The 25,011-nt window shown below is 40.2% G+C and overlaps 1 protein-coding gene across 2 annotated transcripts in view; it reads left to right on the top strand.

The window, feature by feature from the left end:
* The first annotated feature begins 3,300 nt into the window (after positions 1-3,300).
* NPEPPS (aminopeptidase puromycin sensitive) overlaps positions 3,301-25,011 on the top strand; it is a 98,206-nt gene continuing 76,495 nt past the window's right edge. For both annotated transcript variants that reach the window (XM_027625590.2, XM_027625589.2), the window contains exons 1-2: positions 3,301-3,793; positions 13,178-13,262. In XM_027625590.2, the coding sequence (XP_027481391.2) occupies positions 3,530-3,793; positions 13,178-13,262 (349 nt within the window). In that variant the 5' untranslated portion in view covers positions 3,301-3,529. The remainder of the gene's footprint in view (positions 3,794-13,177; positions 13,263-25,011) is intronic.

The raw sequence follows: 25,011 nt of genomic DNA, 5'->3' as shown, positions 1-25,011 counted from the left end.
TCCGCCCCCGCCCCGCTCCTTTTTTAAAGACTTACTTGAGAGAATGCGTGCTTGCGCATACGGGGGAGGGGCAGAGGGAGAGACGCTCAAGTAAACTCCAAGCCAAGTTGGGGCGCAATCTCCTGACCCTGCGATAATGACCTGAGCCAGTCCTTAAACAACTGAGCCACCCAGCCACGCACCGCCCACCCCCTCTCAACTCCTTTTGAAGCATCATGGAGGGAAATGAATTTCCAAGAACCCTTGTGTTCTTCATTTCAATTATTCCAGAGAAGACTGCCTGGAGCATATTTGATTGTTAGCCAGTCTTCTTTATGAGAACTGTATGTACAACCTTCCATTCCCCAATCCCAAGTTGTAGGTAGTAGGACTGGGTTCATTCCTGACTTGCTGCATTGGAACGTCCTGGGCCATGGGACTAGGGATAGGGCCAAGTAAGCTTCTTCCTTTTTTCCTCGGCAGGGTGACATCTACTGCTGTTATGAAGCCTATGCCTTCGGTGATTGTTTTTGTTTTTTTTAAATAGGCTCCATGACCAATGCAGGGCTTGAACTCACAAGCCCCAGACTGAGAGTCGCATGCTCTACCGACTGAGTCAGGCAGGGCCCCTAGGTTTAATTTTTATTTTTTAATCGTTTCTGTGATTTTATTTAAAAAAAAAAAAGTTACCTCTAGTTTTAGGTTCACATAATTTCTCTGTGGGACATACATCTTGTACATAAAGTAAAGGCTACATACAGACTGGGTAAAATATTCTCTTGATCAGTTGGTCAGTTGGGTCAATAACAATTGAGATGTACTTTGTTCAGGGCTCAGTTCTGACAGTTATAAAGGAATTAGAAGTACATCTTGAAAAGATATCCATATAAAACAAATTAAAAGTATAATTACAGTGGGGCGCCTGGATGGCTCAGTTGGTTAAGCGTCTGCCTTCGGGTCAGGTCATGATCCCAGGGTCCTGGGGTCGAGCCCCACATTGGGCTCCCTGCTCAGCCGGGAGCCTGCTTCTCCCTCTCCCTCTGCCTGCCACTTCCCCTGCTTGTGCTCGCGCGCGCTCTCTCTCTCTCTATGTCAAATAAATAAATAAAAGTTTTTAAAAAGTATAATTACAGAACAAGTACAAATAATCAGCAAAAGCCAGGACTTGAGAGCTGACAGGAAAGGGGTTAGAGGTGAGCAGAGTTAGTCAATGAGGGCTTTCTGGAAAAGGTGAGTTTTGAAGGAAGGGGCATGGGTTTGGCCAAGAGGATAAGGTCTTTCCAGCAATAATGCATGACAATGGTAGAGAAGAGAGCATGAGCAAACTGTAAGGGCCAAATGGTAAACAGGTTAGCCTGCTAAGACTGGAGAATCTATGTTAAAGGGGTAAGAAAAACAAGTCTTAAGTGGTTATAAATCAAATATGCTTTAACAGACAAGACGGAGCCTTATGGGTGCTTGCATAATGAGAATAACTTTGTAAGAAACAGATACAGATGGACTGGAATAAAACAAAACTAGAAAGTTAGAAAAATAGGGAAGATGCTGCAGAATTTTTCAGGAGAGAAAAAAAAAAGGCTGGGTCCTGAGGCCAGCTCTGCCATTTATTAGCTGTATGGCCTTGGGCAAGTCACTTAACCTATGTGTGCCTGTTTTCTCATCTGTAAAATGGGAATAATGGTGTCTGCCTAAAAGAGCTGTTGAAAGGATTAGATGAATTAAAATATGAAAAGTGTCTAGTAAGCCCTCAATACCTTATTATTCAATTAATTAATTCGATTAACATATTATTAAAACTATTCTTAATTATTATTTCTATGACCTAGAAGTGGTCATGGAGATGCCTGCATGTAACAAAAGGCCCATCTCTCACCTTAGTTTGAAAGGATTGCAGTTGTTCAGTGTGTCCTAAAAGGTATGCAGGATTCAGAGGGCTAGAGGGGAGGCCCAGTGTCCAAGACAATGACCACTGTTCTCACAGGGCAACTGAGCACTAGAAATGTGGCTAGTCAGAATTGAGATGTGTTATGAATATAAAATACACACTGGAGGGCACCTGGGTGGCTCAGTTGGTTGGGCGACTGCCTTCGGCTCAGGTCATGATCCTGGAGTCCCTGGATCGAGTCCCGCATCGGGCTCTCTGCTCGGCGGGGAGTCTGCTTCTCCCTCTGACCCTCCCCCCATCTCATGTGCTCTCTCTCTCTCTCTCTCATTCTCTCTCTCTCAAATAAATAAATAAAAATATTTAAAAAAATAAAAAAAATAAAATAAAATACACACTGGATTTCAGAGCCTCAGTACGGGAAAAAAACCTCATTTTTTATTTGATTGCATGTTGAAATGATAGTTTGGATATGTTGTATTAAATGAGATGTATCAATTTCACTTGTTTCCTTTTTTTTGACGTTTTACTAGAAAATTTAAAGTTACTTAGTTGGCTTGATTATATTTCTATTGTACAGTGCTGGTCCAGTGTATCATTCAGCATTGAGTTTTGGAAATTCCGGGGTTCTACATGAAAAGGTTCTATAAAGGAATATGGGGATTATGGATAAATCTCTCACCCTCGACACTTTAAAAAATATAAATATGTAACACATATTTATATATAATTCGTATACATTTATGTCAAAATATATATAACCCCAACTTGTGACATATCTGCCGAACTGACTGAACCATGGATAGTTTAAAGAGGCCATAATTGGTAAAGGGTCTTTTAGTTTAAAAAAAGCAGAAATAAAGAGGAAACGGGGAAAAGTTGAAACATACCTTATTTTGAGCATTAAATTATGGAAACAAAAATCTTCCTAACTTCTGAGATCACTCTCAAAGGTCCAGATCGCATTGGTTTAAGTAACCTGGATTATTAAAGGTTTTCTGACAAATTTTTTCATAACCATCTCTCGAAGTTGCTACTTAAAACAGGAATAATTACTGCCAAAGAGCCTCCAGTCAGGGCTCTCTGCTGATCTGGAGCTGAAAATCCAGTTTGGGATTTTGCTCTGAATTGATGTTTTAACATTTTACCCTGACTTGTACCGGCCAATTGCACAGGCTTCAACTTCCAAATACAGCTGGGGGTGGGAGGGGGTCCTCAGACGCCTTCCCTCCGCTTCTCAAACCCTTCTGGGTTCTTTCCGGCTGTCCAGCAGTCTGCTCTCCCCAGTGGCGCCGACAGGTGCAGCGCGGGGAGCCGCCTCCCGCCCCCAGCACGCGCCCGCGACCCCGCACCCTCTCGGCCGGACGGCCGCGCCCTCGCCGCTCCGCCCCCTGTACCGGCGCGCGCGCGCACACGCCGGCGGGGGCGCGCCCGGCCGGCGGGGCCGCGCACGCAGCTGCCGCCGCCACCGCCTCCTTCCCTCCCCGCAGGCCCTCCTCTCCTGCCCACCCCTCCGCCCCCTTCCCCGTAGGCAGCTAGCCCGCCCGCCCGCCCGCCCGCACCGCCTCCCTCCCGGCCCCGAGCGCTCCGGCTGGGTCTCTCCCCCGCCCCCGCCCCCCCCCAAGGCTCCCCGGTCGTTCTCCTCAGGCGGTCGCCCGCGCTCGGTGGATGTGGCTGGCAGCCGCCGCCCCCTCCCTCGCTCGCCGCCTGCTCTTCCTCGGCCCTCCGCCTCCTCCCCTCCTCCTTCGCCTCCTCAGCCGCTCCTCTCGCCGCCGCCGCCGCCGCCTCCACAGCCTGGGCCTCGCCGCGATGCCGGAGAAGAGGCCCTTCGAGCGGCTGCCTGCCGATGTCTCCCCCATCAACTACAGCCTTTGCCTCAAGCCCGACTTGCTGGACTTCACCTTCGAGGGCAAGCTGGAGGCCGCCGCCCAGGTACGGCGACCCTCGGGCGCCGGGGGCGAGCTGCGGGGCTAGCAGTTAGGCCGCGGGCTGGGCTGGGGGCCCGGCCGGGAGGACGGGCGGGCCGGCGGGCCTGGGCGCTGCGGGCCTGGGGTTAGCGAGGCCGGCTCGGGGACCGGCGCGCCCCTCTGGGGCGGCCGTGGGGCGCTCGGGCCGACGTGCTCTGCCCTGCTGGGCTGGGGCCCCGGGCCGCGCTGCGGGGAGCGCCGAGGGAGCTGGCGGGCCCTTCCCGAGCGCCCCCCCAACCCCCCCCCAGTCCGGGCGAGCACACCTGTGCGGGGCTTCCCTTCCCCGACCCCCGGCCCTTCCGGGCTTGGTAGTAATCTGGGCGAGGCTGGAGGCTGTTGGGGGAGGCCAGAGGGGTCATCGGAGTCCACACTCTGTCTCAACCTCCTGACTCAGTTCTTTTCTCTGGTTCTCCTTACGCCCCCACGGAGGACACATTGGAAGGGGGCGGTCATCTGGGACTCTGGCCGCCGCGCGTTAGCGAAGAGGGGAGATTCTAGAAGGGGGGAGAGGGTGAGAAGGAGAATGCTAATCCCAGGCAGCCTTGCTGAGTTCTCCCCGCCTGCTCCGGCCCAGGGGCTGGGTTTCCAAGATGATCCGCCCCCTCCCCCTTCCCCTTCCCCTCAAGTGACAGTGCAGCAGTGACTTTGTTCTCTAACCTCTAGAGAAGCTGAAGGAGGACCCCATCTCCGCTTTTCCTCCCATCTTCCTAGGTTTGCAGCCTGTGAAGCAGGTGGATTTATTGTTACAGCGATGGTTGCTTAGCAGTACTCTCCAGAAGCTGCTAGTTTTAGCATACTACTGTTGAAAATATTCCATTACTCTTCATTGCAGTTTTTGGTGAATCATGCTCCCCCCCCCAACATTATCTGAAGTATTGTTTGATTTTGGAGACAGTAGTACTGATGCCCTAGGAAGGTCCCGAACAATAGACATTTGTGACATACCATGTATATGATGTATTATGTGGAGTCTGTGATGAAAAATGGGAACTATTTAGTAGTTATTTTTAAAAAAAATGATGGCAAATACATTGTTTCATTTCTTTTTCTGCTGCAGTCAGAGAGGAAAAACCAGTAGGCCTCAACCTTAAAGAACAGGGTGTATATAGCAGTGAAATGAAAGAAAGGTATAGTGTTGGAATGAATTGAAAGTTTGAAGTTGTCTTTGAAAGCTGAGTACTCAGATTGAAAATACGTCTGAAAGTGTAGAATTAAAAAGTATACTGTCATATATGGAGTGCTTGTGTGAAAACAGGAGGGCCCTAGGGTCTGGCTGCATCAAAACGCAAAATTTACCCCTTGGAAAGTCAAGTGATTTAAAAAATTTCCATTAAGAATATGAATCAGAATGAGTGTATCTTCGATCTAAACTAGGATTTGAGAGGGTTATTTGGGAGACTGTTTGTTTAAGCCAAGTGACTAGAGTGTTTGATATATATTGGCAGAGGGCAGATGGGAGGGATTGTAAACAGTAGTGTGTCTTGTGACTTGGCAAACGTTCGGGAAGAAGGACCTATGATGAATGAGTTCGCATTATGTGAAAAGACCAAGATGTAAAAAAATCATTTATTTCTTTACCTCATTAGTTGGTGTCACCGGTTCATAATTTTGAGAGAGATCTATTTAGGGAAAACTTTCAGAAAAAAAAAATTGTCAATAAAGATTTTTAAGTGATTATTAGGAAGTGATGATTTTACTTAAGTGTTAGGACAGAACAAGATGCAGTGCCATGCTTCTCCTTACCCCTTTTCTCCTTGTTTTTCCAAAGTGATGAGAAATATGTGGAAGGCTGCTTTGGGCCATTGAGGGAGCACGTGGTAATGTACTAGATATTAACAAGGAATTGTTAATTTGGTATAAAGAATTAAATCTTTTTTAGTAACAGGAGCTTTTGAAAGCAGTTCTTTTCAGAAAGTCTTTTCAGGCTAGGTGGCAACACAAATGAAATATGGTAGGATAGTAAATTCTAACAGGTTTTATTAAAGAATGATTGGACTTTTTTAATTGTACACATTGCCATCTTTGTAAGAGTAAAGGAGTTCGTGTTGGTGAAAAGTTAACATTAATAGTAAAAAGTATATATTTGTGTTTTTGAGATCCCTGGATTGGAGCAGTAAGTCTAAATTGTGGCATTAGATGGTATCTTACTGTAGAAATCTAAAAATGTGGACAGGATTGTATCTCTAGAAATCTAGATTTATAATGGTATTGGGTCAGTTTCCTAAGAGTTGGAATCATATTACACAAAGTATACAAGTTGTTTGGTTGCTTTAGTTGCAAAATTTTATGATAAGCCCAGAGTATTTGTACAGGTTACATATTAGAAACTTAGTGATTTTAACCTGGTCTGGGGTGGTGGACTCCTGGGGAAGGTGAAGAAATTAGTCAGTGTGCACTGACTTTATAAGTAGTTTTCTTTACGTAAGTATGTGGTCTAGGTCAGGCAGGTTTGCAAAAGTGTTACCATGGGCCTAGAGGAATGGGACGTTGTCACCCCCTCCCCTATACCCCCTTTACTTCAGGATATTTGAGAGGCAGTGGATTTTTGCTATTTTGAATTCTGACTAGTAGCTATTTTGAATTCCGACTCTCTTGCTTTGTGGATAATTAATTAAAAAATAGATAAGATGTTTTTGTGAGTGGCTACAGTTCCTTGTTATGAATGTATTGTGGTTTATACAGTAATTGGGCTTTCTCTTATGGAAATATTTAATCTGTGCCAAAGAAATTAACTTCATCCTTCAAGGCCAGAAGTCAGGATATAGTAGACAGTCCCTGGCCTTTGCCAACAAAATATTCACGTTGGTGATGACTAAATTGGCACTTAGAGGAGAGTTACAGATATAGTAGTTTGGCAGGCTAAAACTTGGCACCTAAATGGATGTTATTGTCAACCCTGTGTTATGTATTTTCTGCCCAAATGCTGCATATTTTCTTCTTTTTTTTAAAAGATTTATTTATTTATTGGAGAGGGGAGAGTGTAAGTGTGCAGGCGGGGAGGGTTAGAGGGAGAGGGAGAGAGAAACTTGAGCAGATCATCTACACTGAGCATATAGCCCCACATGGGGTCGATCCCATGACCCTGAGATCACAACCTGAGCCAAAACCAAGAGTTGGTGCTTAACTGAATGAGCCACCCAGGTGCCCCTTTCATATTTTCTGTGCGGTCATTTTGGTTGTTTTTTTATTACTTAAAGAAGTGATAATAATTTGTCAGCTTTGTACTAGATCACTAAATGGTCTTAAGAAATTAAATTTGAGAGATTGGTGATAAGAAATTGAACTTGTTCAGATCTTCTATTGTTTCTTGAAAAGTGTGTATGAAGAAACACCTCAATATGAGAAACTTTCATATGTTAAGCTTTATCTGCTATCATCTGGCAATGAATTTTGCAGTGAATTTTCCAGATAAATGAAGCTTACCCTTTGAGGTACTTAGACTTTAAAAAATATTTACTGATTTGGATGGAAATATTCCAAAAATGTATTACTTTTTTAAACTCTAGTTCCTTATAATCTAGGCTTGTTTCTTTCCTTTTTTAAAATATTGGACATCATTTTGGACATCTGTCATTGATACTTAAAACCACAGATTACCCAAAACTATGCACTATAATTTATTAGTTTCATATCTGTTCTTTAAAGTTTTTTGTTTTTCTTACTGTTAGGTTATTACTTCTTGCTGCTTACTGTGCCTTGTTCCTGCCTCTTGTGCAATTTATTCCGTCTTCTATCTTATTGAACTTGATCTGTAGAGGTCTGAGTACCAGAAAAAAGCTTGTGTGATCTTAAAAAAATTTCTAAGTGAGGGTTTTTGGACTCTTCTGAGGGAAGGGAATGAGCTTTATTGTATGGACTTTGTATCATCTATTCTGGCTTTTGTACAGGCTCTTTTTTTTTTTTTTACTTCCTGGTTCTGGATAATTGATATTGTCCAATACAACCTGGACAAATGTGATCTTGAATAGTAAATTATCTATGAAACTTCTCTGAACTTTGCTACATAAGTGAGCCTGTTCTTATTTTAAGGTAGATCCTATTCTAATCTGTATGTGAGTCAGTGGCAAAGGACTGAGTCTTCTGATAGCTCTTTTGTTGTTAACTGAGATTAGTTCTCCAGATCTTGGAGATTCAGTTTTGAACATCATTTAAATATGTAGCTCTTAGTTTGGCCACTTGTAATCACTTTAAAATTTTACTTTAAATTAGGAAATCTTTTAGAAATACAGAAAAGTAACCCACCACCCAGATTTAGCAGATACTAATGTTTTCCCCCATTTGCTTCAGACTGTGCCTGATGTTTTTTGGGAAATAAAATGTCACAGATACCACTAAAGTCCATTTCCATCTCTTTCCACCCCCACTCCCAGAGGTAACTTCTCTCTGGGTAGGTATTATTCCTATATATAGTTTTAAAGTTTTATTGCATATGTAAGTAGCCACAATATTCTGTATGTTTAAAATTTTTACATTAGTGGTACTACGTTTGACTTTCTGCAACTTGCTCTTTTCGATGTCTCTTTTGTTAGAAAACTTGGCTCAATTTGTGTTTACTAATTATTTGCTCCTTGTTGTCTCTAGAAATTATAGCCCTAGTCCACAAAGGCAATGATTATTACAAAATTTTAACGATGAAATTCCTTGTAAGGCAAAATGACTCAGATTCAGATTGATATTTGGAGTTGTCATAATGGAGATTTCCTTTTACTAAAATCTGGGGGCTTTGGCAGTCAGAGAAAAGCCTCTTGGGTCTTCTAGTACCTGTAAGATGTATTCCTAAGTGATCATAATAAAGACTCATTCAGGAAAAAAAAATCTCATATTGCTGCCTTCCTAACTCATGGGAAACTTCCATTGTAAAATTGTTACAAGTGGTCAAGCTGCCTCTTCCCTAGAGCCATTACTTAGTGTTTGGTTCAGTTGAAGTGCAGTCTGTATGGGGCTCCAAGAAGACTTAACCCTGGGTTTGAAACAAGGAAAGGAAACACTGTTGTTCCATTCTTTAATAGCATCAAAAGGAGAAGTTGAAAATTAGCTTGTTACCACACAATATATATGTCAACTTTAACATTTTGCTTCTATTTTAAGCTTGCATACTGTGAAGATCTTAATGCTGAAATTCCTTTGAATTATTACCTGTATTTTTGGTTGTGGAACACATCACTAACATGATGTTAATATGTGAGAAATCATGTATTGAATCATCAGGTCAGTGCTATTGTGGGGAAAACATCAAAAAGAGCAGTGTTACTGTGTGGTAGTGAAGCGCTTAACTCCATGTAGATATTTTAAATCTGTACATGTATGCTGATATCCAAAGTACTATATAATATAGCACATAGTTTTTAAATTTTGTATCATTCTGATAGACACTTTATAAACTGTTAGGTGAATGCTGTTAGATGATATTCAGAGGAACATCTTTATGATTACAGCACAGTTAATCTTGGTCTCTGTGTATATCTTTTTTTTTTTTTAAGTAAACTCTATGCCAACTCACAGCCCTGAAATGTAAGAGTTGCTGAGGCAGCCACATGCCCGTGTGTGTGTGTGTGTGTCTTAATAACAAAAATCTATTAACTGATTACAGTGAATCACGCACTAAGGACTAAAACAAGCACTTTATATCCTGTTTAAAATGCATGTCTAATCTGAGGCAGAGTATACTGTCAGATTTTTAAAATTTGAGTAGCATTCTATTACTGAGATAAGTATTTTTGTTCCTTTGGTTCCTCCCTCCCACCCTTCCAGAAATGGCAGAATCTTGGGGGAAAAAAAAAAGATTAGTAGCTATTAAACAAGCAGCTTAATTCAGTAGTATAAACAGGTGGGTTTTCCCTAAACACAAGAGGTTAGAATGTACTTGTAAATGGATGTTGTAAACTGTGCCTTTCCAGGGTATGCAAACACTTTCACTTAGAATGTTACAATAGTAGTGAGGTGAGTGTCATTTGGCATATGTAGTGTTGTACAGGTATCTTTACATTGGCAGATAAACTGCTTGGCTACCATTAAATTCACTGTAGATGTTGATGGATGAAAATATGATTGCCTAGCTAAAGATGAAGATGTTTAACTAAACTACTGTTATTATCCTGTTGACACAAACTTCAGACTCTGGAAGGTTTTATTCATTTTACTTTTTGGAGACACCTCCCTGCAGTCCACCCCATCCTCATTAAGTGCTTCATTTCTCTCTGTTGCTGAATTTTCTGAAAGTGAATTTATAAATAGGCAAAGGGGTCTTTCTTGATTGTTTGTTCATTCAAATGTAGTGCTATAAATGGCCAGTTGGTACAGAAAAGTTTTAGTGCTGCTTAGGAATGTTCCTGATGAAGTAAACAGTGTGAAGGAATATTACCACTCACAAAATTATTTATTTAAAGATTTTATTTTTAAGTAATCTCTTACCTAACATGGGGCTGGAACTCACAATCCCAAGATCAAGAGTTGCCTGCTCTACCGACTGAGCCAGCCAGGTGCTCCTACCACTTAAAAATTAAAAAAAAAAAAGTTTATTAAATCACATTTTTGTTTAGAAACAGAGAAATTTATGGAAAGGATTTTTTTTTTAAACTAAGCTCTACACCCAGTGTGGGGCTTAAACTAATGTCCCCAAGATCAGGATTCTCACATTCTACCAACTGACCTAGCCAAGTTGCTGAAAAAGATTTTTTTTTAATGAGCCAAAATAGTTTCATGTTATGGGTTAGTGATTTTAACAGTCTGTTACAGGCTTACTAACATACTATCTGTAATTTAGGTCAGGTAATTTTAGTTTGAGATTAATCATGTTTATTTATTGGTTATTAATAAAATGATTACTCTTTGGTATAGCTTTTTCATATAGATATTATATTACTCCTGTGTCCTTACCTAGTTCTGAGGTCTGTTAGTGATTCAAGGCCCTATTGACCTACATGTGGGTTTTGTTTGGACTGCACAGTGTTTTTGCAGATTTATATTAGTTGCCATCAGTTACAGTTTGGGAGATTGCACATGAAATCTGAAATATTTGGCGCCTTTTTTTTTTTTTTTTTAAGTAATCTCTCTGTCCAACGTGGGGCTCGAACTCAGACCCAGAGATCAAGAATGGCATGCACTACCAACTGAGCCAGCCAGGAGCCCTGTGGCTTTTTTTTTTTTTTTTCTTTTTGTAATTGGAAGATCTGTCAATACTAAGTCTGCTTTTCAGTATAGCAATAATTGGTTGGCTCCAAGAAATGGCTACCTCCCCCTTCCTTTATGCATAGCCTTCACCTGGCCTACTCTACTCACCTGCTTGGCTGGCCTCTGTAGACATTTGTGATTTAGGGCATCTGTACTTTTGTTTATTTATTTCATTTTTAGATTTTATTTATTTATTTGAGAGAGAGAGGGAAAGAGAGAGCTCTTGCATGTCAGCAAGGAGGGGCTGAAAGGGAAGGAGGGGGGAGGGAGAGAGAGAAAGATCTGAAGCCCACTCCACCTTGAGTAGGGAGCCCCATGCAGGGCTCCATTTCACAACCATGAGATCATGACCTGAGCCGAAACCAATAACTGACTGAGCCACCCAGGAGCCCCAGTATTTTTGTTATTTTAAATTTAGACCATTCAAATGAATGGTCTGAAAATGAATTTGAGGTTCTGTTTAAATTCAACAACTATATAAAAGCAGGTCTACAACCAAATTGAAAAGTGGGCAAGGGTTATGAATAAATAATTTACAGAGAAAAAGAATGGCAAAAAAAAAAAGAAGAAGAAAGAAACTAAAAAGAGAAGATGCTTAATCAGTGTTACTAGTAATCAGGAAAGTTCTATTTAAAGCAATGGTAGAATACCATTTAATACCCATAAGATTGTCAAAAAATTTTAAGTTTTTTGGGGGATGATGAACATGGGATTTCTTTATTCTTTGCTCACGGGAGTGTTAATTGAAACTACTCTAGAGCATAATTGGGATATTCTTGGTAAAGAAAAATGTGCATAAGAAAACATGGACCAAGATATTTATTATAGTACTATTTTAAATAACAAAATAGTGGAAATAATCTAACTTCCTTTAGAAAGGAAATGGATAAATAACCGTAGTTTATTTATAGAATGGAATACTTCTCTGTAGGAGTTAAAAGTAAATGAATTAGATCTACATCTGTCTGCATTTACCCATCTCAGAAACAATGTTAAAAAAGCAGATGCAAAGGTTATATACACTTTGATACTGTTTGTATAAAATTAAAAACATTGTTTGCTGGGATGCCTGGGTGGTTCACTTGTTTAAGCATCTGCCTTCGGCTCAGGTCATGACCCCAGGGTCCTGGGATCGAGTCCCACATCGGGCTCCTTGCTCAGTGAGGAGCTTGCTTCTCCCTCTCCCTCTGCTGCTCCCCCTGCTTGTGCTCTCTCTCTCTGACAAATAAATAAAAATCGTTAAAAAAAAAAAAACCATTGTTTGCTGATCTTTTTATAGGTAGCAGAAGTACTATACATATGTGAGAAAGAGCTACATTAGCCTTAGGAGAGTGGTTATCTCCATGTAATGAGGAAGAGAGGATGGGGTTTTCTTTCATTATATCTGTATTTTATTTTGGGGCATCTGAAGCAAGTAAGACAAAATCTTAAAAAGTTTATTTAATCTTGGTGGTGAGTCATTACTGTCTGTTATATCCAAAATGTTACTTTGGTAAGAGAAAAAATTTAGAGTGTCTTACAAAATTTTGACATGGTTTATGATATCACTTTTCTTTCTCTATCCTTAAAGAAGGTCTTATGATGGGTTTGATGTATAGGTTGAAATACATAATTAATTGCAAAATGAGAAGTGTCTCCTAATTAATTTTTTTAAAAGATTTTATTTATTTATTTGAGAGAGAGAGAATGAGAGATAGAGAGCACGAGAGGGAAGAGGGTCAGAGGGAGAAGCCGACTCCCTGCCGAGTAGGGAGTCCGATGTGGGACTCGATCCCAGGACTCCAGGATCATGACCTGAGCCGGAGGCAGTTGCTTAACCAACTAAGCCACCCAGGCGCCCTCTCCTAATTAATTTTTAATTTGAAAAGTTTTAATTGTTTTAAATAAAAGTTTAAGTGGGAAAAATGCTTTTATTTAGCTCATTGGTCAGATATTTAAATTCTGTAAAATACTTAAGTGTTTATTGTTGCTCTTAATAAAATTTGAAAAATGTGAATTGCCTTGGATTACTTAAAACTACTCATTTATTTTTGCCATTGATGTATAAATACTCAGTCTAGGTTTTAGTGATGCCTGGGTTTAAAAAAATTCCTGGTGACACACATTAGGCCAAGATGAAGATGTACATGTTACTAATCTTGGCTATTTCTGACACTTCTGGTTTTTCTTTTCCCTCTAGGTGAGGCAGGCAACCAATCAGATTGTGATGAATTGTGCTGATATTGACATTATTACAGCTTCATATGCACCAGAGGGAGATGAAGGTAAGAGCTCTTTTCCATTTAATTTGCTGTCTCCCTGTGTGTATGATGTGTGTGTGGTGATATATACATTTTCAGATTAAGATATCAGTGTTTGTTACTTTAGAAATAGGAAACATTTTTAGATATTCATGGGAAATATTTTAATAATCTGTAGTATGAGATAAAGGAAATGCCACATTCTAATTCTACTTCAAACATTAACATATTTTGTAACCCTAGGCAGATTATATTTTCATAAATATAAAATGAATATAATACCATGCATATAAAGCTGAAGAGTTTTTTTTTTAACATTTATTTATTTATTTGAGAGAGAGCACGCATGAGTGGGAGGGGCAGAGAGAATCCCAAGCAGACTCTGTGCTGACCGTAGAGCCAGACATAGGGCTTGATCCCATCACCCCAAAATCACAACCCGAGCTGAGATCAAGAGTCAGTCGCCCAATCGACCACGCCACCCAGGCGCCCCAAGCTGAAGAGTTATTTTTAAAATAAGTGCTTTGAACATGAAAGATTGGTTCATCAAGGTGGCTTACTTCATATGTGGTTTTCTTAAAGGTTTTTTTTCCCCCTTTTGGACAATAAATTAAAATTGGGATAATGAATGTTACTCATAATTGAGAGAAAAATACTTGCCTTATGAGATGGAATGTGGAGGTTAGAATCTAGATGACCAAGTTAGTTACAGAGTAAGAATATGTTAAAAAGAAACATTATATAGAATGTGTGGGAACTCAGGGCGCCTGGGTGGCTCAGTGGTTAAGTGTCTGCCTTCGGCTCATGTCATGATCCCAGAGTCCTGGGATCGAGCCCCACATCGGGCTCCCCGCTCTGCGGGAAGCCTGCTTCTCCCTCTCCTGCTCCCCCTGCTTGTGTTCCCTCTCTCCCTGTGTCTCTCTCTGTCAAATAAATAAATAAAATCTTAAAAAAAAAAAAGAATATGTGGGAACTCAGTTATCATCTTTAAAATGGGAACTGTTTTAGACCTTGTAATTACAACAAGGATTAAATTGAGTAGTCAGTTTTGGCCTGAAATCTTATTCCCACATAAATTACATTTTAAGAAGTTGTCATGTTTGGCATGAACTCACAAGTGTATTAATACTGGAACTGAGGTGCTCTTTACTTTTGACAGAATGATTTTTTGATTGGTCTCCACTACTCTGAAACTTCCTCTTAGAAAATTTTTTCATTTGATATCAGGGCACCTGGCTGGCTTAGCTAGTAGAGCATACAACTCTTGATGTCAGGGTCGTGAGTTCAAGCCCCACATTATGTGTAGAGCTTACTTAAAAAAAAAAAAAGGAAAGAAAAGAAAAATTTTTTCATTTGATATCAAATAAGTTAGAAATTTGACCTTTTAGTTTACATTTTGTATTGCTCTTTCCTCTCTCCTTTACACTGGAAAGAAGCATAAAGTAACATTTTAAGGCCAGGCAATATTTATTTTATTTCATGAATTTTTCTTATATTATCTTGTCCATAGAAAGACAAAAAAAAAAAAGGTAGCAGTTGAGCAGATTATTTCCAAGAAGTACTTATGTTCGATTGTTTATAAATGAGATTAAATTGCTGTGATTTTAAGTTAGAGGAATAGATCCTTCAAATGGACTTTGAGTGCCAACATTAAAAAAAATTGTTTGGTAAATGAAAGAGGGATTATTTAATTTCTTTACCTGTGAAGAAAAATATAAGCACCTTAGCCAAGCCTATCGAGACAAGCTTGCTTTGTTGTAGGCAGGGAACATTTAAATTTGATATAGAGTTTTAAAATGGGGCAGAGTATAGATAGGAAGAGATAGTAAAATACATGTGCATCCTCCAGGTGGCACGGTTTCAGCTCAGGTTTGTTTTTATCTTCCTCTACTAAAATGCCAGGAAAGAATTCAGAGAACTCAAATGCTTTGAGTATGCATAACTGAATGGTGCCAAGCTCATAATAGTCAGAATAGCATTGTTTGTGTTCTGATTAAGAGGGTCAGAAGAGAAATGAAAGCTTAAAGAAGTGAAGGGGATTTGGAGAGAGATTCGGATAAAACATTACTCTTTTTTAGGTACATAAAATATTTTCTTCAAAACTAGCTAAGGGATATTTTTCAATTCATTTCTCCTGCAGCAATGGGAAAAACCTAGAGTCATGTGTAAGCTCCTGTAATTTTAGAGTATAAGAGAATGGGAAATTGTATTAATTGGAATTTTAAGGTTTCAGTCAGAAACAGATTTGGCCTTCCAGACACATACACAGTGTAATTCTATCCTTGGGCATAGTAGCATTTCTTGATTTTTACCTTATAGAAGAGTACAACATGTTGTTTCTTTAGAAATTTCCAGGGCAGTATGGTTTGGCAGGGGAATAATTGAGTTACTAGGAAAGGTACCATTTTTAACTCAGCTAATCTCATCTAGTACAGTACCTATTAATATTTAATTCTGCAAGACCGAGTTACATATGTGTAGCCACTAAATCTTGGTACTTTAAGGTAAAATCAGAAAATCACTCGAAGGCACAAAATTGTTGCATCTTTGTGTAAGTTTTTAATTAATAGAAGAAAAAAAAGCCATCTTGTGGTTTGTGTAGTGACCCAGAAAGACCTATTGGCATGTGTCTCTTTAAACTAAGGCCCTGCCTTTTCAACAGAAATAACTTATTTTAAAACCTAATTGAGATCTTTGTAATATTTTAAAAATGAGAACTCAGTAAGAAAAACGGCTGAAAACTGTTTTTTTACTGTTCTGCACTTCAAGGGTTGGTGAAATCACTAACATTTAAGCCCCAATGCAAGGAGTGCATCTCCCTACACAGTGCAGGGGTTAGTATTGTCTCCAGCTTCCGCAAGAGTGCCTGAACTCAGGTCATGACAGGTAAAGAGACTTTTTAATTTATCATTAAGAAATGGCTTGGGCATAACCACACGGAGAATGATCACTTGACAGTTTCGTACCAACTTTTCCCTTAGTATACTCTGTCAGGTATGTCGGTAGTGTTAGCTGTGTAAGGAAAGAGTTTTCCCTGTTCCATACAGAGTTCTGATACATAGTTTCAGATCCACCACATAACCTTGGCTTATCCATACAAGGCATTGAAATCTTAACACGTTTATTCTTGAAGTAGAGTTACATTTTTCCGAATATGCAGATGAGCGCATGTGTGTTTAATGAGGATGAAACAGCTAGGCAGAAATACTGCCAAATATTAACAATTTTGAGCAAAACTATTAACTTGAGAAAAAGGAATCGTTCCTCACACTTGATCAGAGGCCTTTATCATAAGCTTCAATAAGCCTTTATAAGCCTAGCAGTGATATATATTGTTATGCAGTTAAATGTGGATTAGGAATAACATTAATAAACCACCATCTCTTTGCAAGAATTTTCTGAATTAAATGGTGATTTTAGGGGCGCCTGGGTGGCTCAGTTGTTAAGCGTCTGCCTTCAGCTCGGGTCATGATCCCAGGGTCCTGGGATCGAGTCCCACATGGGGCTCCCTGCTCTGCGGGAAGCCTGCTTCTCCCTCTCCCACTCCCCCTGCTTGTGTTCCCTCTCTTGCTGTGTCTCTCTCTGTCAAATAAATAAAATCTTAAAAAAAATGGTGATTTTAGGGGCACCAGGGTGGCTCAGTCAGTTAAGTGTCTGTCTTCAGCTCAGGTTATGATCCCAGGGTCTTGGTATCGAGCCTCACGTCAGGCTCCTTGCTCAGTGGGGAGCCTGCTTCTCCCTCTGCCTGCTCCCCCTGCTTGTTTGCACACACGCTCTCTCTCTCTCTGTCAAATAAATAAGTAAAAATCTTTTTAAAAAATGGTGATTCTAGTGCGCCTGTGTGGCTCAGTTGGTTGGGCGACTGCCTTCAGCTCAGATCATGATCCTGGAGTCCCTGGCCCACATCCAGCTCCCTGCTCGGCGGGGAGTCTGTTTCTCCCTCTAACCCTCCCCCCTCTCATGTGCTCTCTATCTCTCAAATAAATAAATAAAATCTTAAAAAAAATGGTGATTCTATTTTTCGTACTAATAAACTTTATTTTTCAGAGCAGTTTGGAGTAAAAAGTACAGAGATTTCCCATGTATTCCTTGTCCCACCCACCCCCCTCTTCCCTCATTATCAACATCCTGAACCAGAGTGGTGCGTTTGTTACAGTCAATGAACCTACCTCAGCACCTCATTAAAACTCAAAAGTCCATAGTCTACATTAGGGTTCATTCTTGGTGTTCTACATTCTATGGGTTTTAACAAATATAAAATGACATGTATTCGCCATTACAGTATCACACACAATTGTTTTACTGCTCTAAAAATCCTGTGTTTAGGGGTGCCTGGGTGGCTCAGATGGTTAAGCGTCTGCCTTCAGCTCAGGTCATGATCCCAGGGTTCTGGGATCAAACCCCGCATCTTTCTGTCAAATAAATAAGTAAAATCTTAAAAAAAAAATCCTGGAGGCTCCTGGGTGGCTCAGTTGGTTAAGCGGCTGCCTTCGGCTCAGGTCATGATCCCAGGGTCCTGGGATCGAGCCCCACATCGGGCTTCCTGCTCAGTGGGGAGCCTGCTTCTCCCTCTCCTCCCCGCTCAGTGTTCTCACTCGCTATCTCTGTCTCTCGCTTTCAAATAAATAAAATCTTTAAAAAAAAAAAAAATCCTGTGTTTATCCAGCCCTCCTTCCTAACCCCTGGCAACAACTAATCTTTTTCCTGTCTCCATAGTGTTGCCTTTTCTAGAATGTCCTATAGTTGTAGTCAGAGTGCAGTATGTTGCCTTTTCAGGTTGGCTTCTTTCACTTAGCAATGATGCATTCAAGTTTCTTCCATGTCTTTTCATCATTGCTTAGGAGCTCATTTCTTTTTAGCTCTGAATAATATTCCATTTTCCGTATATACCAGTTTATCCATTTACCCACTGAAGGACTCCTTGTTTACTTCCAGGTTTTGGCAGTTATGAGTAAAGGTGCTGTAAATACCCATGTGCAGGTTTTTGTGAGGACATGTTTTCAGCTCCTTTTGGTACATACCAAGGAGCATGGTTGCTGGATGCTATGGTAAGAATGTGTTTAAGGGTGCCTGGCTGGCTCAGTCAGTAGGGCATCCAACTCTTGATCTTGAGTTCAAGCCCCACATTGGGTATAGAGATTACTTAAAAAAGAGTGTTTAGTTTTGTAAGAAACTGCCAAATTGTCTTCCAAAATAACTATCATTTTGCATTCCCACCAGCAATGAGTGAGGTTCTTGTTGCTTTGTATGCTCCCAAGCATTTGTTAGTGTTTTATTTTGGCTATTTTAATAGGTGTCTAGGGGTATGTCATTATTGTTTTAATTTGCAGGTCTCTAATGACATGATGTTGAAACCCTTTCATATGCTTTCTTGTCATCTGCATATCACCTTCAGTGAGATGTCTGTTCAGGTCTTTGACACAATGTTAATTGTTCTTTTTCTTATTGTTGAGTTTTAAGAATTCTTCATATGTTTTGGATAACAGTCCTTTATCAGGTGTATCTTTTTTAAAGATTTATTTATTATTTGAGCACAAGCAGGGGGAGAGGCAGAGGGAATCTTCAGGGAGACTCCCTGCTGAGCGCAGAGCCTGACATGGAGCTTAGTTTCTCCACCCATGAGATCATGACCTGAGCTGAAACCAAGAGTCAGACGTTTAATCTAGTGAGCCACCCAGGCACCCCCAGATGTGTCTTTTGCAGATATTTTCTCCCAGTCTGTGACTTGTCTTCTCATCCTTTTGACATTGTCTTTCTCAGAGCAGAATTTTTAAATTTTAATTAAGTCCAGGTTATCATTTATTTCTTTCCTGGATTATACCTTTGGTGTTTTATCTGAAAAGTCATCACCCATACTCAAGGTCAACTAGGTTTTCTCCTGTGTTATCTTCCAGGAGTTTCATTTTACATTTAGGTCTATAATCCATTTTGAGTTAATTTTTGTAAAAGCTATAAGGTCTATGTCTGCATTAGTCATTTTTGTATATGGATGTCCAGTTTTTCCAGCATCATATGTTGAAAAGATAGCTCCATTGTATTTCTTTTCCTCCTGTCAAAAATCAGTTGACTATATTTATGTGGGTCTATTTCTATTTCTGTTTTCTGTATCTGTTCCATTGATCATCTTGTCTCGTTTCTCCAATACCACGCTATCTTTTTTTTTTTTTTAAGATTTTATTTATTTATTTGACAGAGAGAGACACAGCGAGAGAGGGAACACAAGCAGGGGGAGTGGGAGAGGGAGAAGCAGGCTTCCCGTGGAGCAGGGAGCCCGATGCGGGACTCGATCCCAGGACCCTGGGATCATGACCTGAGCCGAAGGCAGACGCTTAACGACCGAGCCACCCAGGCGCCCCTTCACACTATCTTGATTACTGTAGACTTTATGGTAAGTTTTGAAGTTAGGTAGTGTCAGTCCTCTGACTTTGTTCTTCGTTATTGTGTTGGGTATTCTGGGTTGTTTGCCTCTGCATATAAACTTTATTTTTTTAAAGATTTTTTTTTATTTATTTGACAGACAGCACAAGTAGGCAGAGCAGCAGGCAGAGGGAGAGGGAGAAGCAGGCTCCCCCTGAGTAGGGAGCCCGATGCAGAACTCAGTCCCAGGACCCCGAGATCATGACCTGAGCCAAAGGTAGCCACTTAACCGACTGACCCACCCAGGTGCCCCTGCATATAAACCTTAGAATCAGTTTTTCAGTATCCACAAAATAACTTTATGGGATTTTTATTGGGATTGGGATTAAATCTATAGATCAAGTTGGGAGGAACTGACATCTTGACAATATGGAGTCTGACCGTGAACATGGAACATCTCTCCATTTATTTAGTTCTTTAATATCTATTATGAGTTTTGTAGTTTTTCTCATATATATCTTATATATACAAATACAACATTTGTTGTATTTATACCTAAGTATTTCATTTTTGAATGTGATAATGTAAATGATAAAGTTTTTAATTTTTCTTTTAAGATTTTATTTATTTATTTGACAGAGATACACAGTGAGAGAGGGAACACAAGCAGGGGAATGGGAGAGGGAGAAGCAGGCCTCCCACTGAGCGGGGATCCTGATGCAGGACTCGATTCTAGGACCCTGGGATCATGACCTGAGCTGAAAGCAGATGCTTAATGACTGAGCCACCCAGGCACCCCGTGTTTTTAATTTCAAATACCACTTATTCATGGCTGGTATATAGAAAAGTGATTGACTTATGTATATTAATCTTGTATCCTGCAACCTTACTATAACTGCTTATTACTTCCAGGAATTTTTTGCTGATTCTTTCGAATTTTCTACACGAGCACGTCATCCATGAACAAGGACAGTTTTATTTCTACCATCCCAATATGTATTTCATTTTCTTGTCTTAACTGCATTAGCTAGGGCTTTTCAGTATATTGTTGAAAAGCAGTGGTGAGACATCTTTGCTTTTTCCTCATCTTAGCTAGAAAGCTTGGAATTTCTCACCATTAAGTATGGTATTAGCTGTAGGGTTTTTGTAGATGTTCTGTATCAACTTGAAGAAATTCATCTTTATTCCTACTTTGCTGAGAGATTTTATCATGAATGGGTATTGGGATTTTGTCAAATGCTTTTTCTGCATCTTCTGATGATTGTGTGATATTTCTTCTTTAGACTGTTGATGTGATGGAGTACACTGATTGATTTTTGTATTTGAAATTGCCTTGCATACTAGGATAAATCCCACTTCGTCATGGCATATAATTCTTTTTATATATTGTTGGATTCGATTTGCTAATATTGTTGAGGATTTTTGCTTTTATGTTCATCAGAGATATTGGTCTATAGTTTTTTATATGTCTTCTGTTTTGATATTAGGGTAATGCAGGCTTCATAAAATGAGTTAGTGTTCTTTCTGCTTCTGTGCTCTGGAACAGATTTATTTATTTATTTATTTTTAATTTTTTTTTTAAAGATTTTATTTATTTATTTGACAGAGAGACAGTGAGAGCAGGAACACAAGCAGGGGGAGTGAGAGAGGGAGAAGCAGGCTTCCCGCTGAGCAGGGAGCCCGATGTGGGACTCCATCCCAGGACCCTGGGATCATGACCTGAGCCAAAGGCAGATAGATGCTTAACGACTGAGCCACCCAGGCGCCCTCTGGAACAGGTTTTAGAGAATGCATATCATTTCTTACTTAAATGTTTGGTAGAATTCACTAGTGAACCTATCTGAACCTGTGCTTTCTGTTTTGGAAGATTATTATTTCAATTTCTTTTTTTTTAAATTTTTATTATTTATTTATTTTTTAAAAAGATTTTGTTTATTTGACAGAGAGGTACATAGTGAGAGGGGAACACAAGCAGGGAGCCCAATGTGGGGCTCGGTCCCAGGACCCTGGGATCATGACCTGAGCCGAAGGCAGTCACCCAATGACTGACCCACCGAGGCGCCCCCTTTTTTTTCATTATTTTTAAAGATTTATTTATTTATTTTAGAGAGTGTGCTTGTGAGTCGGTGGGGGAGGGGCCGAGAGAGAATCTAAAGCATACTCTGCACTGAGTGTGGAGCCCAACACAGGGCTTTATCTCACGACTCTGAAATCGTGACCTGAACAAAAACCAGAAGTTGGACACTCAACCAACTGAGGCACCCAGGTGCCCCGGTTCAATTTCTTTAATAGATATATAGCTATTCAGATTATCTGTTTCTTCTTGTGTGCGTTTTAGTAGATTATGTGTTTCAAGGAATTGGTCCATTTCATTGAGGTTTTTAAATTTGTGGGCAGAGATTAGTTTATAATATTCCTATATTATTTTAAAATGTAATTTAATTTATTCATGGGGGGAGGGGCAGAGGGAGAGGGAGAGAGAGAGAATCTTTTTTTTTTTTAAAGATTTATTTATTTGAGAGAGAGAGAATGAGAGATAGAGAGCACGAGAGGGAAGAGGGTCAGAGGGAGAAGCAGACCCCCCACTGAGCAGGGAGCCCGATGTGGGACTTGATCCTGGGACTCCAGGATCATGACCTGAGCCGAAGGCAGTCGCTTAACCAACTGAGCCACCCAGGTGCCTGAGAGAGAGAATCTTAAGCAGGCTCCATGCCCAGTGCAGAGCACAATGCAGGGCTCATATCATGACCCTGAGATCATGACCTGAGCCAAAATCAAGAATCGGTCGCTTAACTGACTGAGCCACCCAGGCACCCCTCCTGTATTATTTTTCTTAATGTCTATGGGGTCTGTAGTGATGTTCCCTCTTTCAATTCTCTTCTTTTTTTAAGAAAAGATTTATTTATTTTAGCGAGAGAGTGGGGGTGGGAGGGGCGGAGGGGGAGAGAGAGAGACTTCCCAAGCCGACTCCTTGCTGAGCATGGAGCCTAATATGGGGCTTGATCCCATGACCTGAGCCAAAACCAAGAGGTGCTTAACTGAGCCACCCAGATGCCCCCACTGGTTCAATTCTGATTTTAGTAATTTGTATTTTCTCTCTTTTTCTCTTAACACTGGCTTTTGAGAACTTACTGATTTTGTTGATTTTTTTTCAAAGAATCAGCTTTTGGTTTTGTTGATTTTTCTCTACTGATTTTCTATTTTAATACTTTTTTTAAAAAAAGATTTTATTTATTTATTTGACAGAGAGAAAGACAGCAAGAGCAGGAACACAAGCAGGGGGAGTGGGGAAGGGAGAAGCAGGCCTCCCGTGGAGCAGGGAGCCCGGTGCGGGACTCGATCCCAGGACCCTGGGATCATGACCCAAGCCGAAGGCAGATGCTTAACGACTGAGCCACCCAGGCGCCCGCTGATTTTCTGTTTTAAATTTCATTGATTTCTGTTCTTTTTTTTTTTTAAAGATTTTATTTATTTTTTGAGAGAGAGAGCATGAGTAAGGGAAAGGCTGATGGAGAGGGAGAGGCAGACTTCCCCACTGAGCAGGGAGCCCGATGAGGGGCTCGATCCCAGGACCCTGGGATCATGACCTGAGCCCAAAGCAGCCCCTTAATGGACTGAGCCACCCAGGTGCCCCTCCTCTAATTTTTACTATTTTTCTCCTGCTGCTTATTTTGGATTTAATTTGTTCTTCTTTTTCTGGTTTCCTAAGTTGGAAGCTTAGATGGTTTATTTGATTTATTTTTAATTTTTTTTTTTTTTTAAGTAAGCTCTATGCCCAGTATGGGGCTAGGACTCAAGCTCTACTGACTGAGCCAGCCAGGCACCCCTAGATATTGTTTTAGATCTTCTTTGTGATACATGGTTTCAGTACTGTAAATTTCCCTCTAAGCACTGCTCTCACTGACTCTCACAAACTTTGTTAAGTTGCATTTTCATTTTCGTTTAGTTAAAAATATTTAAAGATTTCTCTTGAGGTTTCCTCTTTGACCTATGTGCTATTTAGAAGTATTACAATTATGTAATTTCCAAGTATTTGAGGATTTTTCTAGCTATTTTGCTGTTATTGATTTCTAGTTTAATTCCTTTGTGGTCAGAGAACAGACATTTTATGATTTCTATTTTTTTAAATTAGTTAAAGTGTGTCTGTGTCCAAGAATATGGTCTCTCTTGGTGAATGGTCCAAATGAGCTTGAGTAAAATGTGTAACACAAGCTGTTCTTTGATGAAATCGTCTACAGATGTCAATTATATGCAGTTGATTAGTGGTGCTATTGAGTTCAACTATATCCTTGCAGATTTTCTGCTGCTGAATCTGTTTATTTCTGAGAGAAGAGTGTAAAGTCTCCAACTCTAATAGTAGATTCATCTGTTTCTCTTTGCCATTCTATCAGTTTTTGCCTCATGTATTTTGATGCTTTATTGTTAGTTGGATACGCATTAAGAATTGTTATGTCTTGGGTGCCTGGGTGGCTCAGTTGGTTAAGTGACTGCCTTCGGCTCAGGTCATGATCCCGGAGTCCCGGGATCAAGTCCCGCATCGGGCTCCCTGCTCAGTGGGGAGTCTGCTTCTCCCTCTGACCCTCTTCCCTCTTGTGGTCTCTATCTCTCATTCTCTCTCTCTCAAATAAATAATCTTTAAAAAAAAAAAAAGAATTGTTATGTCTTGCTGGAGTATTGCCCCCCTTCTCATTATGTAATGTTCCTTTTAACTTTTCTTGCTTTCAAGTCTGCTCTGTCTGAAATTAATACGGCTCCTCCCACTTTCTTTTGATTAGTTTTAGTATATCTTTTTCTATCCCTTTACTTTTAATCTGAAAAGTTTTTTAGTGGCTGCCCTAGAGTTTGAAATATATATTTATTATTAATCCAGTCACTTTCAAATAATGCCATAGTGCTTCCCAAGTAGTGCAAGTACCTTATAATAACAAAGTATTCCCAGTTCCTTCCTGCCATCCCTTGTTTCATTGCTGTCATTCATTTCACTTATGCATAAGCATGCCCACACATACACAGAAGCCAACATAATTAAAATACATTGTTACTATTCATATTTTGAACAGTTATCTTTTAGATCAATTAAAAATAAAACATTTTTAAATTTTACTTACATTTATTCATTCTCAGATGCTCTTTCTTTATGTAGATCCTAGTTTCTGACCTGTATCATTTTCCTTTTCTCTAAAGAACTTCTTTTAACGTACCTTGCAAAGCATATCTACTTGCAACAAGTTCCCTCAATTTTTGTTTGTCTGACAGAAGTTATTTCTCCCCCCTCTTTTTAAAGATTTTATTTATTTATTAGAGAGAGAGAGAACCTGAGCAGGGGGAGGAGCAGAGGGGGAGGGAGGGGAAAGAATCTTAAACAGATTCTGAGTTGAGCACGGAGCCCCATGCTGGGCTCCATCTTACCTGAGAT

Source organism: Zalophus californianus, chromosome 16 (assembly GCF_009762305.2).
Source record: "Zalophus californianus isolate mZalCal1 chromosome 16, mZalCal1.pri.v2, whole genome shotgun sequence".
NCBI classification, from domain to species: Eukaryota; Metazoa; Chordata; class Mammalia; order Carnivora; family Otariidae; genus Zalophus; species Zalophus californianus.
This window is presented reverse-complemented; position numbering and strand designations above follow the sequence as displayed.